The following is a 16,442-nucleotide window of genomic DNA, read 5'->3' on the forward strand; positions in this document are numbered from 1 at the left end:
ATATAATGCAGCTTATTACAACACCATCGTTTAAGGCTGGGCAATATGAAGATATATATCGTTATCAAGATATGAGACTATATATCATCTTTGATTTTGGATATCTTCGTATTGTGTATCAGAAATGGTTTTTTTTCCCGCATTTTACAGGCTGCATTACAGTAAAGTGATGTAAATTTATCAACTTACCAGACTTTTCTATTTGCTTTAACACTTGCCTCAACCTACGTAGTTGTTATATCCTCATTATTGATGATTATTAATAAAAATCTTAACGTTTTAATATTTTCTGGGGGACAAAAGTAGTCATCCCTACAACTAGAAAGCACTAGCAAGAAATATTGTGATGTTTGATTTTGTCTCCCAGTCCTGGCATTAATGAAACGCTTTTGATGAGATTTAAAGATACCAAGATATATATTGTGTATCGAGATATTGCTGAAAAATATCGTGATATAACTTTCTTTGTGACACAGTGTCAACAAAACCTAAAGAAGCTCAAAGATTATCACACAGCTGTTCTGTTGGATTGCCTAAGATAGTACAGGTGTCCAGACTGATGAACTGGTGAGTCAAAGTATAGCACGACAGTTGATTCACTATTTCTTCAGGGAGCGATGACAGCTTTTGTCCATTACACAGCTTGTGTAATAGACTATTATGGCGATTGCTTGGAAGATCTGAAGTTTCTAAACTTTGGAAAACTGTTATGAAATGTGGGATGGCCCTAAGATTATATTTTCACAATATAATCCAGTTAAAAAGCTTTTATGTATCAAGAAAATCCCAGAAATGTTGCACAGTCAGTAAAACGTGTTTTCATATCGCTGCATTTTTTCGCCTGATGTGCACATTTTGTCAGCCAGGTGATTTAGATAAAAGGGATAAAGCCGGTCCTGATAAATGATTTGACTCACGGTCAGCAGTGTGTGATCATGCAGCAGCTTCACTCTTCTTGCTGAGCGTTAAATGATCTTGATGTACTTTCTAAATGTTGACACAGATTAGTTTCTATAGTGACATTTCTCCTAAACGGTTGGAAATGGGGCTAATGCTGTGTTTCTTGTAAAGTGAAACATTCTGTAGACCACAAATTGCTGTTTATGGGCAGTGAGTTGGGTGTGATGCTCACCACCAGAGCAGGAAACTATTTTTGTAATCCACTGGCTGCAGGGCTGATGACGCTGTTTCATCTTTCTTTTTTTTTAATCTTAGGAAAATTGAACAAAAGCTGTTTTTCAGTTAAAGTGGCTTATTGAGTGTTCAAGGTTTCCAGTGACAAAGATCATCTGCAGCCGTGCTCTCTGCAAACAGATATTCAGACACACTGTCACTTCTCTCTCAAGCGTCTCAGTGGAAGTATGTAAATAGAGCAGAGGGTGTTACATTAAGAGCACAATGGTGACACATCACAGAATATATAGCCTGCAGCTCACCACTGCACTGAGGACTCTGATGTCATGTCCTTTGTGTTAGCTTCTGGGTGTTTGGGGTTATTTTAGGTCACGTTCAGACAAATATTAGCACTGTGAGAAAAAACACAGCACCCCTTATTAATTGTAATGGCATGGCTCTTTCTACTGTTAACCTTTACAGTCATCAAGATAAGATGATTGTCACCATGATTACTTTACATTGGGATGATGTCACACACATTAAGAGTGCTTCTCTACGTTCTGTGAAAGCCTTGCAAACAAAAAAAAACTCCCTTGGTTTAAAGTTAATAATACAAAGAGAGATAATTGACTTTGAGTGTAGTTTGAGAGGTCTCTTATAATAGTGGTCTATGGGGAAATGCTTTTGGGGTTCCAGTACCAGATGCAGTATCACTTGTTCCTCAGGGATCAGCTCTCTTAATACATCCCAGACTTCATGGATCTGTAACTCAGACTGGACTTCCTGAATTATATTTCATCGTCTCCCCATTAACTAAAACAACACACGGCCCACAAATGCAGCATGTTGATTCTTTTATTTCATGCAGGGCTCTTTTCTGTCTGAACACCAGAGGTGGAAGAAGTCTAAACTTGAAAATATTATTAAAAATATTGTGATATTTGATTTTCTCCCTATCACCCAGCATTAATTAAAATGTAGGCCTACATCACTTAAATGTTTAATCTTCTTTAAATATTTGATCTGCTGGGTCATTTGTCAGTTTCCCCCTGGGGATCAATAAAGTTATAACCTTATCTATAATATACACAGATCTAGATTAATAATGCTAAATATAATCAACAAAGTCTACAAGCTTACACTTGTGCGTCAGCTCTATGCAGAGCCTATGCCACCATTGTGAGTGATTTATACTTGTACGGTGGTGTGTCTGTGTGACTCTGCAGTTACACCTCTAAAACACTAGTCTGCCACGGAGGTTTCTGTGAAGTGCTGTAAAGTTCAGTTGATTCAAAACACACATTAAACATGGCTTAATAGAGACCGTTTCAAACACAAGTACACAAATCAGCTTCACTGAAACTCGCAGCATTCACACACAAAACACTTGTCTTTATCTGGACACATTTTCCCCACAAATACAACATGCTAACGTTATTAGCACAAGCCTGTGGCATTTTACATTGTATAAACTAGCCTAGCAAATAGCGGAGATTTCCTCTGCTGATATGAAGGCAGGAAAAATCACACACAAGACTTAAATGCTATTTGCGGAGGCTTTATTGTCTTCACAATTTATTGTTTCTTATCTGTGAAATAAAAGCACTTTCCACTGAGAGAAATGGTTTCAGCTTACAAAAACAGACAGGAGGTCTGTGTCGTGGCGACGTGGAGTTACATTGTTTGAGAGGTGCACGTCAGGCTACAGCTTAGGGTACAATAATAATAATATAGTAATAATTTAATGTATTATTTTGTAATCATTTGTATTTTTGTATGATAATTTAATAAAAACCCACACAAAGTCACCCCCAGCCACCCCCTCCTCTGATAAGTAGAGAACAGTCCCTAAATTTCCTCTCTGTGGCCCTGCAGCAAACACGCTACTGTCTCAAGTTTGTGGCTTTAATTAGTTGTAGTTTAATTGGATATAGTCATTGGGACTACAATAAAGTATTTGCAGTGTGAGGCTGAATCTAGAGACTTCTCCTCTCAGGTTGAACCGTGTAGTCGTGTAGCAGCAGCAGCTGCAGAGAGCTCAGAGCATCAGATGCTAACGTTAGCTGCTGTGGGAGGAAGCACGGAGGCGGACCCTGTTACACGAGCTTTGCTTTAACGGCTCTGTAGCGGCGCTGTAGCGATCACAGCTCCGGGCAGCAGCGGCGGCAGGTCGGTGTGTTTGTGTCGGATCATTACAACAACAAGCACCAGCTAACCCGCACATGTTTTCTCCGTGAACACAGCGGAAGTTGGTAAGAAACCGAATTAAACACCGGAGACTTTAAACATGATGAAGCTCGGCTGCTTCTTGTTTACTTTCGCTTTGTGAGGGTTTAGTGCAGAGACGAGCTGTTGTTGTTGTTGTGATGGTGGAGAGATGCAGGACGGACTGACTGTGTTATTGATCCTCTGTGTGTCAGTGGGTCACTGCTCATGTTTTCTCTGCTAGTTTTAGACTAGAAAAGTCTTTTATATCTGCAACAGGCAGGTGTGTGTGACTGGATGCGGTTTTATATGTGATAATTATGAATAATGTAACTTCATAGATGCTTTAAAGGCAGACAGTGACTTGGCTCGGCAAAAATAACAAAATAATTTTTTTAATTTAAGTTTTACCGTTTCATGCTGTCCCTTTAGATGTTTAAAGACATTTCATGAGATGTTTAATGATGTAAAAATAATAATAATGGGCATACAGAGGTGGATTTACCCTGCTCCTACACTGCTAGTGTAAGATCATGTACTGTAATTCAATAAAACATTAATTAAATTGTCAATGATTGGTTTCTAGATTAAAAGTTTGACTTATAAAATGTCACAAAATACTCAAAAATGCACATTACATGTCCCTGAAGCCAAAAGTGGTGTCTTTAAATGTGTTATTTTGTACACCAAACTGTCTAAAACCCCAAAATATTAAGTTTACTATCACATATGTTAAGGAAAGGAACCAAGTGCTCACATTTTTTAGGCTGGAATAAAATAAATGTTTTGTAATGTTGATGTAAGGATTGAGTCAGACGATTTAGGAGTCCAAAATCCCCAAATATTCAGTTTATGATCACATATGACACGGAAAGGAAGCAAGTGTTCACATATAACAAGCTGGAATTTGAAAATGTTTTATGTTTTTGATTTTAAAGATTGAGTGAGACAATTAATCTGCGGTTGCTTAGTATTTTCTTGATAATTGGTTAATGGTTTTTCCTTAAAAAACTGTCAAAAATGCCCAGTTTAAGTCTCCAGATCCCAGTGTGACACTTTCAGTATGCATGTTTTGTGTGAACAGCAGTCAAAAAAAATCCCCAGATATTCAGTGTATGATCTCATATGACAAGTAAGGGAAGCAAGTGTGAGACAACAGATGAGCTGGAATCACAAAATGTTTTATGTTTTTGATTTAAAGATTGAATCAGACAGTTAATTAGGATTTCTGGTTATTTTCTTTCCTGTAAAATGTGACGAACTGGTGGAAAATGCCCGGCGTAATTATCCAGAGCCCAATGTGAAATTTTCAAAATGCTTGTTATGTAACAGTCCAAACCTCAGAAACATTCAGTTTATGATCGCATATGACAAGAAAAAGCATCAAATCTTCACATTCAAGGAGCAACGAGAGGCTGTTTTGTGGTTTGCCTGAGAAATGACAGAAATTATTTATCAACTTTTTTTTTTTTTTTTTTTTTTTTCAGCTCTGATTTAATTCAGACTCAACACGCTCTCAAACATTAACTGGACGGTGTTTGTATTTCTGTCTCGGTCAGCAGACGGAGGCTCAACCAAGAGGCCGAGTGCTGCACCTGGGACCCCACCTCCAGCCATGACCTCAGGAAATGAGAGCGAGGCACCCACCGTGACGGGCAGCACGCCGCAGAACGGGGAGAACAAACCGCCCCAGGCCATCGTCAAGCCCCAGGTCCTCACACATGTCATCGAAGGCTTTGTCATCCAGGAGGGCGCCGAGCCGTTCCCAGTGTGTGTAAGTGGCCCGATCTTGCCTTCGCTAGCAGCGCGACATGATAAACAAGCCAGAGCCAGCACGCGCTCTCTGGTGTACTCGCCTGCAGGGAGCTGTCAGCAGGCAAACACAAAACCCTCTGTTACTACTACTACTGACAGCTCGCAGCTCCGGTGTGATTCAGTCATTAATTTTAGTGAGAGTGTAGCTGAAGGAGTGCAGATGGATGAAGGTGTGTGTGTGTAATGAGCTGCAGCCTCTCAATTAATTCAAAGGCATAAAAATTCCTCCTTTAATCTGTCATCTCCCTCATTCTTTGTTAATATACATTGTTTACTTGCTGTATCTGTATACTTGTTGACATGTGTATCATCACATCTTTATTATAATCACTAAAAATGCTAAATGGTACAGAACAGCCTTTTGTTAATTATGTTAAGGTGCAACATAATGACATGTGCCTGTTATTGTAGGCTTTGGGCTCACTGCCTCCTACTGGACATGTGGTGTAAATGTGCAGTGTATTTACATGCATACAGGCCTGAACACACACACACCAAAGACTTTATGATATACAGCATGAAAGAGTGCACAGGCCAGACTATCACAGGGCTGACACATAGAGACAGACAATCATTCACACTCACATTCACACATACGGACAATTTAGAGTCACCAGTTAACCTGCATGTCTTTGGACTGTGGGAGGAAGCTGGAGTACCTGGAGAAAACCCACACAGACATGGGGAGAACATGCAAACTCCACACAGAACCCTTTAGACATTCATTTTAGATGATACAAAGCAAAGAGAAGCAGCAGCTCATCACATTTCTTGTCTTTCATATGTGAATTTTTTGGCATATCTGCTTCATTAATGACTCGATTATCACAACTGTTACAGATTAATTCTGCTTATGAACTAATTTAATATTTGACCAGTTGTTTCAGCACATTTAAAAGCCTATTTCTTACTTTGAAAACAGTAGGCCTCATCCACAAACACTGCGTGTGCACAAATCTGGGATTCATTTCTTACCTGAGCGGCTATGGCTGAGGTAGAGTGGGTCGTCCACCAATCGGAAGACCGGCAGTTCCATCCCTGGCTCCTCCAGCCTACGTGTCAAAGTATCTTTGGGCAAGATACTGAACCCCAGATTGCTCCCGATGGCTGTTCCATCGGTGTGTGAGTGTGTGAGTAGCAGGTGGCACCTTGTATGGTAGCCTTGGCCACCAGCGTATGAATGTGTGTGTGAATGGGTGAATGTGACTTGAAGTGTAAAAAGCGCTTTGAGTGATCGGATGACTAGAAGGGTGCTATACAAGCGCAGCTGCATTTACCATTTACCTGAAATTGTTGGTACTCTAAAAACAGATTTAGACCTGCCTCAGATCACACGTACACACAAATGATAAAGGCCCAGCAGTCTTAGACAATGTTAACACACGACTTTTTAAAGCTGCATTCATTAAAATGGTTTTAATAGACAACAATATTTAAAACCATTAGGTTACATTACGAATGCATTGGCCAGTGTATTAGCCTAAATAACTATGAAACTGACGCCTGTTCATCCTCATCAGTCATTCACATAATCAAAATATTTGACTACAAAAAGTGTCCCAGTCTTAGCTTACAGTGGAGATATGAGAATGTCCGTATTGAAGTGTAACAGTTGTTTTTACTTACTCTGCCTTTAATGCCACTCCCACTAATTTCTAGTGCCATTAAGCTGCACATAGATAAAGGCTCTATAAAGAGATTCTTATTTACTTCCAAGCACTTCTGATAAGATATCATATCTAACTTTGCTGGAATATACTGCAGCTGTTTCTTCAGTAGAGAGCGCGTCTTCAGAGACTGACATTAAGTGTTTGAAGAGAGCGACAAACAGCTTACTAGCTGTTTCTGACTGCCAACACGTTCCCTGTGTAGAATCACCGTTTCCTCCATGATACATGTCTAGGCAAACGTATGTCTTTATATAGAGAAATGGGGGTGTGGTATAATCACTTCATTTCATTTTATCTTATCAATACTACAGTAATGTATCAAAGAGATCGACTGATTCAGATAGGACACTATCTTTACATGTAAAGTCGTCGTTTCCCCCGTCATGTTGCTGTTGTTATTATTGTTAGAATTATTGTATTGCAGTCGTTCACATGAAGCGATCTGACTTAACTGTCAGTCACAGTAATCACAGTTATTGTTTCTTATTCCTTGAGCATGTTGTCACTATTTCATTTCGACAGATCTGTAAATATTTTCTTCTTGCCACAGGTGGAGCGTCTGCCCATTCTCATCGACAGCCCAAAGAAGCTGGATCATCAGCTCTCCTCAGACCCCGACAAAACCCCCGTCAGCAACGCAGGAAACACAGACTCTGAGCCAGAGGACATGAACCAGCCAGGTGGGACAGAAATCATTAAATATTATTGTATTACAAAGTACAGCAGGTTGTGTAGCATTGTGCTGGTGCTCATCAAACTCAGGATGTACCGATCCCACTTTTTTCTGAGGCATTTGAACATTTTATTTTTGTTTTTTGTAGGTTTATAAAATTGCAGCATTACAGCACATCAACCTCATAATGACGGACACAACTTCACACTGTTAACACACACACACACACACACACACACACACACAGTTACTGCGGTGGGGTTACTGTTGTGAATAGATCCAGACCTGACAAACAGCGCTGAGCTGCTGTGATAAACGATGAGCTGGTGCTGCACTCGCTGTCCTCTGTGTGTCAACACAGAAAAGGCTGCCCTCAGCGTAATTACATGCCTCTGCATCTCTTCACCAAACCACTTAACCTATGCATGGCTCCGTCTTCTCTCCCCCCAGACCCAAACCAACGTGCTAAATAATGTAGCTCCTGCAGTTGTGATTCTATAACTCAAGATGCTTTTTAAGCGGAGATGCTGGATGTGAGAGATGTTTCAATATGATATATATAAATCTTTGAAACGTTAGCTAAGTCATTATTAAAATGTTCAGCTTCAGAGTGAAGGTTTGTTTCTGCCTTCACGTCAGAACACACACAGGAAGTGGCAAAATAACAGCAGCACATTAGCGTGCCGCATTAAGTTAACTGAGCAAAACAGAGAACTGTACTTCATGTGGATCGGAGACATTTAAAAGGGTTAACCTGCTCAACTTCTGCTGCAACATGACGTCGTCCTACAAGGTGCTGTGTTCAAGGCTCGGTTTTGTTCAAAGGTTTTTGATTTGCACCTTGACTTTGACCCCAGTTCCTGAAAGATACTTTCCTAATACCAATTTTACAAAATCCATTCTAACAAAAAGAAAATCCCACATTATGGTACAAATCTTTAACTTTTCAGCCTCGTAGCATTTTTTCAAACTCAAAGTAGTTTCATAACAGAAAACCTCATTACCACAGTGTGGTTGAACTTAAGTTTTCTGTGTCGACTCTTTAGTTTCATGTCTCAGCACCTCTGCATTTTTTCACACAAAGCAGTCTTGAAGTTGTTTTGATGTTAAGCCTCGGGCTCTGGGAGGCCGGGCGTTTTACTGCACGTTCACCCGACCAGTGAGGAGATGACTGTGTGCTGCTGCTGTGGAGGAGGAAACTTTCTCAGAGCTGGGTCTGGGAGTCAGATCTGGCTCTTTCATGTGAGGTGGACTTAAACGCTGAAAGAAGAGGGCTGCAGTTTGTTCTCCTTCTTGCAGTCAAACACAGAGCAGCGTTCTCCTAAATTTATTCAATGCACGTTCAAGTGTTTCATCAAATTCGCCGTGTTGCCAGTGTTGGCAACACTGTCCTCTTTGCATATATATTTATTTTGCCTGCTTTTGGCATTGAACCGCACTTCTGATCTACACCTATGTGTCGCATGCTGTAGTCAAGCAATACACAACAATGCACGTGAGCGCCGTCTCCGGGCGCAGCGTTGTGTTTTTGCTGCATGCCTCTACAACATGTAACATTAGACATCTGTTCCTCCAACTGGATTTCCTGGATCTTATTTTATGTCTCACTCATCCCTCTAACAACGGGCTAATAAGGTCACTATCAACACTAACAGTGATGCGCCAGACTGGATCAGTGCCTTCCTAAAAGACACCTCTCAAAAAAGGTTTTCTCAAGTCAACACATCAAAACTGGAGTATTTTTAAATTCCAGAGACTTATAAAAATAGTTTTGTTTGCTGGTTTTATTTTTATCGAGTATTAACAAACCAGACTGCTTCACCACGCTGGCCAACTGTAGCAGACACTGACGTGCACAGACCAAGCAGCAACCACCAGAGCTGAAAGGGAAGCCAACATGGAAGTGCCAAAAACTGCAGTTCTTTAAACGGCTGCTTGAGGCTGGCTCCAGAAGCCAGTCAATCCCCATTAGACCCCCATGTTAAAGTGCCCAGCTATGCAGCAGAAATGACCATGATTACAGCCTGGTACAAAATTACAGTACTGTTGTTCCAGTCTCAAGCCCTGTGACAACCTTCAGGGCTGAAAAAGGAAGCCAATGTCTAAGTGTCAAAAACTGCAGTTCTATGAATGGCCACTTGAGGCAGACTCTGGGAGCCAGTCAATCCCCACAGACCCCCATGTTAACATGCCCAACTTTACAGCAGAAATAAACATGTTTACAGCCTGATACAAAAAACAGTTTTGGTCACTATAGCTAATTTCAACATTTATGACAATTGTACGGTGGTGAATGTTTACATAAGTCACCTGTTTACATTTTATTAAGGCTTAAAGTAATGCATATTTAAGGGCAGGTTGTTTTTTGTGTCCTCGGCCTCTCAGTCAGATCCACCCCTCACTCCTCCACAGCAACACCCTCTTGCTCAAATATGGTCACTTCTGCCTCCAAAAAGCCAAGATGGCGACGGCTGAAATGTTGAACTCGAGGCTTCAAAACAGGAGCCCACAAACCAGTGGGTGACGTCATGGTAGCTACGTCCATTATTTTTACAGTCTATGGCACAGACGACCAGCTTTTATGCACTGTTGAAGGACTCACGGTTTAAACACAGAAACCTAAAATTGTCGATAACTTTCTTTTTTTTTTTTTTTTTTTTTACATTGTAATGGAGAACGAAATTCCAGCAATGTTGTACAATAAACAGAGAGACAAACCCTGTCTAGAGAAATCACCTCTGGGTGTTATTGTGCGTTCGTATATGGGTGTCATATACATTTGAATTTTACTGGAAATGTCAGGCTGGAAGGAGAGTTAGGGAGGGAAGGGAGTTATTGCTTTTGGTGTTGATGACCCTTTTTTAACCGAATTTACCAGGTTTGACTGAGAAGTTGAAAAGCTTCAGTTTATGCAAACATATTGAATATGCTCATTATTAAATGTCTTTGTAAGTCACTTGCAGTCATTAGGTTAGAGCAGATGTCATGTGTCAATGAGTGAACGTCTCATTTCAGAAGAAAAAGTAATGTTAGTGTCCGCCTTGTTTCCCTTCCCACAGAAAAGGAGCAAGAACCCAAGCTGACCTGTGAATACTGCGGCTGGGTCGACTTTGCCTACACGTTCAAAGGCTCGAAACGATTCTGCTCCATGGTTTGTGCAAAGAGGCAAGTCACCTTCTGGGCTGATGTTTCTTCTTTTTTTAAAAAAACAGCTGTGTGAATAAAGCAAAGCTCTAACAGTGAATGTTTTACGGACAGGTACAACGTGGGCTGCACGAAGCGGATAGGCCTGTTCCGTCCAGAGAGGAGTAAACCAACGAATCGCTGGCGAAGAAGATCTCAGGGCCTCTCCAGTATAGAAGCTAAGAAGCAGGTACACACACACTCATACACAGAAACACTCACACACACGCTCACCGTTGTAAAACTTCTTCATCAACACTTTACCTCCCATCACATACTGCTTCCACTGCACATTTTATGCCCCGCACTTTTCACGCCTCATGCTTTTTAATGAACTCGAGCATCATTTGTGTCAGTGCCCGATTATCTCCCTCTGTCTTTAAAGGGTCATTAAGTACTTTATGGTCTTTGTCAACGTTTATTGGTGACCAGTAGGAACAGGGAGGCATTAGTAGAGATTTTCTGCCTGCTGCACAAGTTATATAGACATCAAACGCGACAGGATTGGCTGCTTTTGTTTTGGGGTTTTTGCCACTCATCTGTGACTTAAACGGAGTACTTCTCCATATCCTGTGACCTGGCTTGTCCTCCCTTGAAATACTGAAACTTGTAATGACACAGTAAAGTCAGAATTTTACAATAGAGAGAAGTAGTTTGGATGATGATGTTTTTGGCTTGAGAAGAGTCTTTTTAAGCTTTTAATGCCAAAATATTTTGAGTTATGTAATGTCTCTGGGGTTGGGTCTTTAACCTCCTGTGGGGGGTGCTTTTGTTTCATGTTTGGTCCAGGAAATGAGTTTTATAAGCCAGGGGGTTCAGCACCTGACAAAGTAATTGTCGAGGCATTGGTATCGATCCAACAACCCTATCAAATCCCTGCAGGTGTATTATACTCATTTGAGGCTATTGTACAGTATAAATCTTACTTAGTACCCCTTTAATCTTTGATGTGTCGAACACAATGTCCCAGCGGTGTTTTACTGATGAGCACTTCATGTCTCAGATGCCGAACCTTGACGTCATGCTCGATTATTTCACTCTCCAGAAGCTGTCCCCCTCCCCGCAGCAGCCTCAGGGCGGCTCTGTATCCTCACCGCATCCCTCGCAGCCCAGCCAGGAGGAGTCCAGCCCGTGTTCGGACATGTCCAGCTACGAAGAACCGCCGTCTCCCCTGTCAGCGGCCAGCTCAGGACCCCCGCCTCCTGCACCGGCACCAGCACAGGTCCCCGTCCACCGGCATCCGAGCAGGGCCTCGGACCAGGAGAGCTGCGCTGTGAGAGATGCACCTTCGCTCTGTCAGCGCTTCTTACCCAACGACCCCACCAAGTGGAATGTGGAAGAAGTTTACGAGTTCATTCGTTCACTGCCAGGTCAGTAAACAGAGTAAACACAGGAATCAGACTCCTAAAGCATCACGTACTCCCTGTGCTGCTCATGAATCCTGTTTTAAAGATATAATATCTTAACTTTTCCGCTTTTAATCAAGGAGATGGTCCACGTCATGTGGCTGCCATTGCCTGTCAGTGGCATCATATCCCAGGGTTAAGGATGTCTGCCAGGAGCTGTGATAAAATGACTTTTTATTTGGCTTAAGCCACATTTTTATGATACACTTTTTAGATCTTGGGCATTTTTAAGAATGTGTTTTTACTGGTAGTCATCATAGACTTTTGAAATTGGTACAACATTTCCAGATTAAAACAGAGAAAAAAGGGCTGTGGCATTCACTTTTTCTCAAGAGGTAGGGTAGAAAACCTACAACTACCAGAGTCGCCGCACTGAACCAATAAAAACTCCTGCTGGTAGGTGACATAATGTGAACTTGTCCGTTTGGCACAATGGCAGCCGGCTGGCAACAAACAATCTTGTAAAACAGTTAAATGATAAGCTAATACATGTTTCTGGAAACATTAGAGGGGAGCAATAGGCAACTCAGTAACAGAATCTTGGTTCATATTTGATCAGTGCTGCGTAGTTTAACAGTTTGATCTCAGTTTTTTCAGGTTCTGTTTTCACAGCTTCACAAACACTCGCTATCACAGCTTAACAGGGTACTAAAATATGTTTCTAGAGACCATTTTAGGTGAGAAATAAGCATTGCAGTGTCAAAATCTTGGTTTATATTTGAGCAGCAGAAGTGGAAATTGCATAAGTACAGCCATGTAGTTTAAGCAACAGTCTGAAAGCCAGTCGAAGTCCAAAAAAGTTTCACTGGGAGGGGAGCAGGGAGATCTAGACACTGGTTAGATGGAGAGACGTTTTCCACAGTTCATTTTCACATACCACTCCCATCGTTTTGATACAGAGCTGTTTAAAATCTGCGACGTCTCCTTTTTAAGTGACTAACTGAAGCTTGTACTTCTTCCAGGTTGTCAAGAGATAGCAGACGAGTTTCGCTCTCAGGAGATTGATGGACAGGCCTTGCTCCTGTTAAAGGAGGACCACCTCATGAGCACCATGAACATTAAACTGGGACCTGCACTCAAGATCTTCGCACGCATCAACATGCTCAAAGACTCTTAGCAGTAAAGAGTATGTGTGTGTGTTCCGTGCATTGATCTAAGTGTGTCTATTTTTGTGTGTGTTTGTAAGCGTGCGAGAGAAGAGTGTGAAACTTTGGCAAATGATGTCATCGTAGCACTGACGACACAGACTGACTGCACTATGACCTCGCCTCCTCCCCACTACTGGACCGGTTCCTTTGAGTCTCACTTGGACTCATGCTCACCTGCAGCTGGAGCAGTGGAAGCTGTTAGTTTGTGTTTACGTGCATTCAGAGGGTTAAAATCAGGAGCCACAGTGAGATCTGTGCCATATTCCAAAATGTTGATTCTCACAATAAATGATTGGATTTACACCAGGTGTTAACATGCAGGCTGTGTCTGGATATCTGATATGAATGAGAAAGAACGCATGTTAAAGTCAGGTGTAAATGCATGTAGAAGTTTGCATTTTGACTGCTATTGGCTCCTCTAGATTAAAATGTGGTCTGGCTCACATTATGATCAGATCTCAGACAGGTGTAAATGCCGTCCATGCTGCATTTTTGGGCTTTTTGTGTTTGTATTAGTGAGTTGATGTGGGGGACAACATGCAACAAAGGACACTGCGGTTAATGGAGGCCCCTTATGCCGGGTACACACTGGATGTAGAAGTGCCGCTAAGTGCTACCCTCTTCCCTTCAGCGACCATGTTAACCAGTTGAAAGCTAGCTCACAATCTGCAGCAAAAGTTTTGGCATCTGGTCTGTTTTTTCCGTGAGTGAACCTAGCAAGAACACACGCTAGTGATTTATTATAAAAGATATATAGGAGATATTACATACAATATATCTCTGATCATGATAAATGATGAAATATGCATTCACTGCTCCCACGTATTATTTGTTAGTTGTGTCTAAACAAAGAGCGAGAGAGACAAGCGGACACACAAAAGCAAACAGACAGTTCTCCATGTGATTAGAACAAAGCAGAGGAGATGAATCACTTGCTGGCCGAAGCAAAGAAATACGCATGTGGTGCAAACAGCCAAGCAACTGCTGAGGGGCCTAACAGTTGACATGTCATACTGCTTCTGCGTCCATTGTGAACATGGCATTAGGGTCCTGACACACCTGGCCGACTGATGGCCGTCAGTGAGAATCTGTCGCCCTAATTTTTGCAGTGTGCGCTGTTAGTACTTCTTTGCTCTTGTTGGGGGCTTTTTGCCAAACGAAATCCCTCTGATTGGCAGTTCGGCTCGGTGGAGAAGAGAAACGGAAGTGAGGAACGTAAACAACTAAAGACAAAAGGGTATGAGATGGAAACAAATTTGTATCAGGCAAGATTGTTTATTTTAGCCACTGTGCTATTTAGCAGAAACGGTTCATAATTGCTTGTGTCATTGTTAGCTAGGGCACGGTTAATATCATTTGTTCTTTCACCATGAGGTTAATGTGCCAACTGGCTAACTAGCATCTTAAATCCGTCTTGTTGGTCTTGCGGTTTCTCTCTCTACTGCGTCCTGCTGCTATGGGGAGTTGTTTCCTCTCATGCAGACGCAAAACATACGTGCTAGTTGGCTGTTTGAGTTGTGTTCAAGTGCAACTTTTTGGCCAAGATACAGGCGACATGAGGCAATGCACGAGTCGGTATTTGTCACCACTAGTTTGGTGTGTCTGGGCTTTTAAAACCCCTAAGCCCACAGCATTGCTTTTTTTGACCTGCCATGCTGTGCTCCGGTTTTGCATATTAAGATCTGATCATAATGAGGGCAGAACTGTGATAACAAGACCGCTTATTAATTCCAGGTGTAGAGGCAAAGGTCTTAATTACATATTATCCAGATAGCATATCCAGATACAGAGTCCTTGATAACAGCAGGTGTAAACGTGGTCTCAAATTTGGCCCACAAAAAAACACAGGGGAAGTTCAAAGGAAAATGGAGACATGAATAAGAGAAGTTGAAAAAACAAGTTTTAGTGCCAAAGTGCACCGTCTGCCCAGTTGTGTCTGGGCTGGGTCATACTGCAACACAGTGCTGACTGAATTACGACATTGAGACAAACGTGACTGAAATCTGAGTTTATAATTATTATTATTATTATTATTATTATTATTATTATTATTATTATCATAAGAGATGTTTTTGTACAGTTGTCAGTGTGTGAAGAAGGAGAGCCACGTCTCTCCATATGTGTGGCTGGGAACAGAAGATTGCATTCATTAATTTTCTCATTTTTATTCAGCAGATGCTCCTTTGCCTTTTCTCACAATAAGACTCTCACAGCTCTCGAATACAAAGCTGGAATGCGGAGAAAACGTTTAAGCGGTTTCTTTTGTGACATTGATTTCCCTTTCATGAGGAACTCGCCAGTTTTTCTCCTGTAGATTTAAACTGCTTACAAATGATTTCTTTCGCCGCTTTTTTTCAAAATGATTTACTAAAATATGACATTGATTTCTTGTCTGGGCTTCATAGGAGGACACTAAGTTATCTAAGGAACAGTCGGGGCGTGCTGCTCTCTTCACACAGCCCGGCTTTTGGCACTTATTTTCTTTTTCGTTTCCTTTGGTGTTATGAGACACTCCGACTAAAGTGAGAGCAGCGTTTGTGCAGCAGTGCAAACAAGTTTATATGTACATAGCCGCTTCAGAGGAGAAAGACTGAAACTAAGTATGAAGCTGTCTTTTCTTTTTTAAGTTATCCTTGTTATTTTAAAACAGAAATTTAATGGTGTTTAATATTTTGAAATATGCAAATGTATAAAACTTCATGGCCTGGGAGTTGTTTTTTAACTTTTTTTTTTTCTAATGAAATATGATCAAATCTATTTGTGTTTTTTTGTGGCTGTGATGAAAGGTCAACTTTTTTAGATAAGGCTTTGTCAAATGCTTGTATTTATCGAAACAGTTTGTTACACAACATTTTGCAATTATAAATAATTTGCAATTCACTTCTGTCTTGAGCTGTTTTTGTGTGTCTGTGTGAAAGAAAAAGTCAATTTTAATCTCTGTCTCAGCGCATTCTCAAAGGTATTACAAGTCCCAGGTTTGTGAGAAAACAATCATCCACAACCCAAAAAGCAGAGCAGCAAATTGTCAGATTTGTGGATAATGAGAAAACATGCTTTCATTTCATGTTGGTCAAATAATTTACAGGCAATGTCAGTACTATTAAGTACCACACAAGGTGAGATAATCTATAAATCCCATGTTTGAAAAGCAGCACAGCAGCAAAAAAGTATAAAAACCATAACTAATAATGATTTTTGATCATTTGCAACAAACTTTACTACAAGA

General features: G+C 41.1%; 1 protein-coding gene across 2 annotated transcripts in view; it reads left to right on the plus strand.

The window, feature by feature from the left end:
- Positions 1 to 16,096, plus strand: part of phc2b (polyhomeotic homolog 2b (Drosophila)) — a 55,666-nt gene extending 39,570 nt beyond the window's left edge. The window contains exons 10-15 of one of the 2 annotated variants that reach the window (XM_049563741.1): positions 4,881 to 5,095; positions 7,357 to 7,486; positions 10,539 to 10,644; positions 10,738 to 10,852; positions 11,708 to 12,032; positions 13,031 to 16,096. In XM_049563741.1, coding sequence (XP_049419698.1) covers positions 4,881 to 5,095; positions 7,357 to 7,486; positions 10,539 to 10,644; positions 10,738 to 10,852; positions 11,708 to 12,032; positions 13,031 to 13,185 — 1,046 coding nt within the window. In that variant the 3' untranslated portion in view covers positions 13,186 to 16,096. The remainder of the gene's footprint in view (positions 1 to 4,880; positions 5,096 to 7,356; positions 7,487 to 10,538; positions 10,645 to 10,737; positions 10,853 to 11,707; positions 12,033 to 13,030) is intronic. The other variant, XM_049564529.1, reaches the window with a different exon arrangement.
- The last annotated feature ends 346 nt before the right edge of the window (positions 16,097 to 16,442 follow it).

Source organism: Epinephelus fuscoguttatus, linkage group LG1, assembly GCF_011397635.1.
Source record: "Epinephelus fuscoguttatus linkage group LG1, E.fuscoguttatus.final_Chr_v1".
NCBI lineage: Eukaryota > Metazoa > Chordata > Actinopteri > Perciformes > Serranidae > Epinephelus > Epinephelus fuscoguttatus.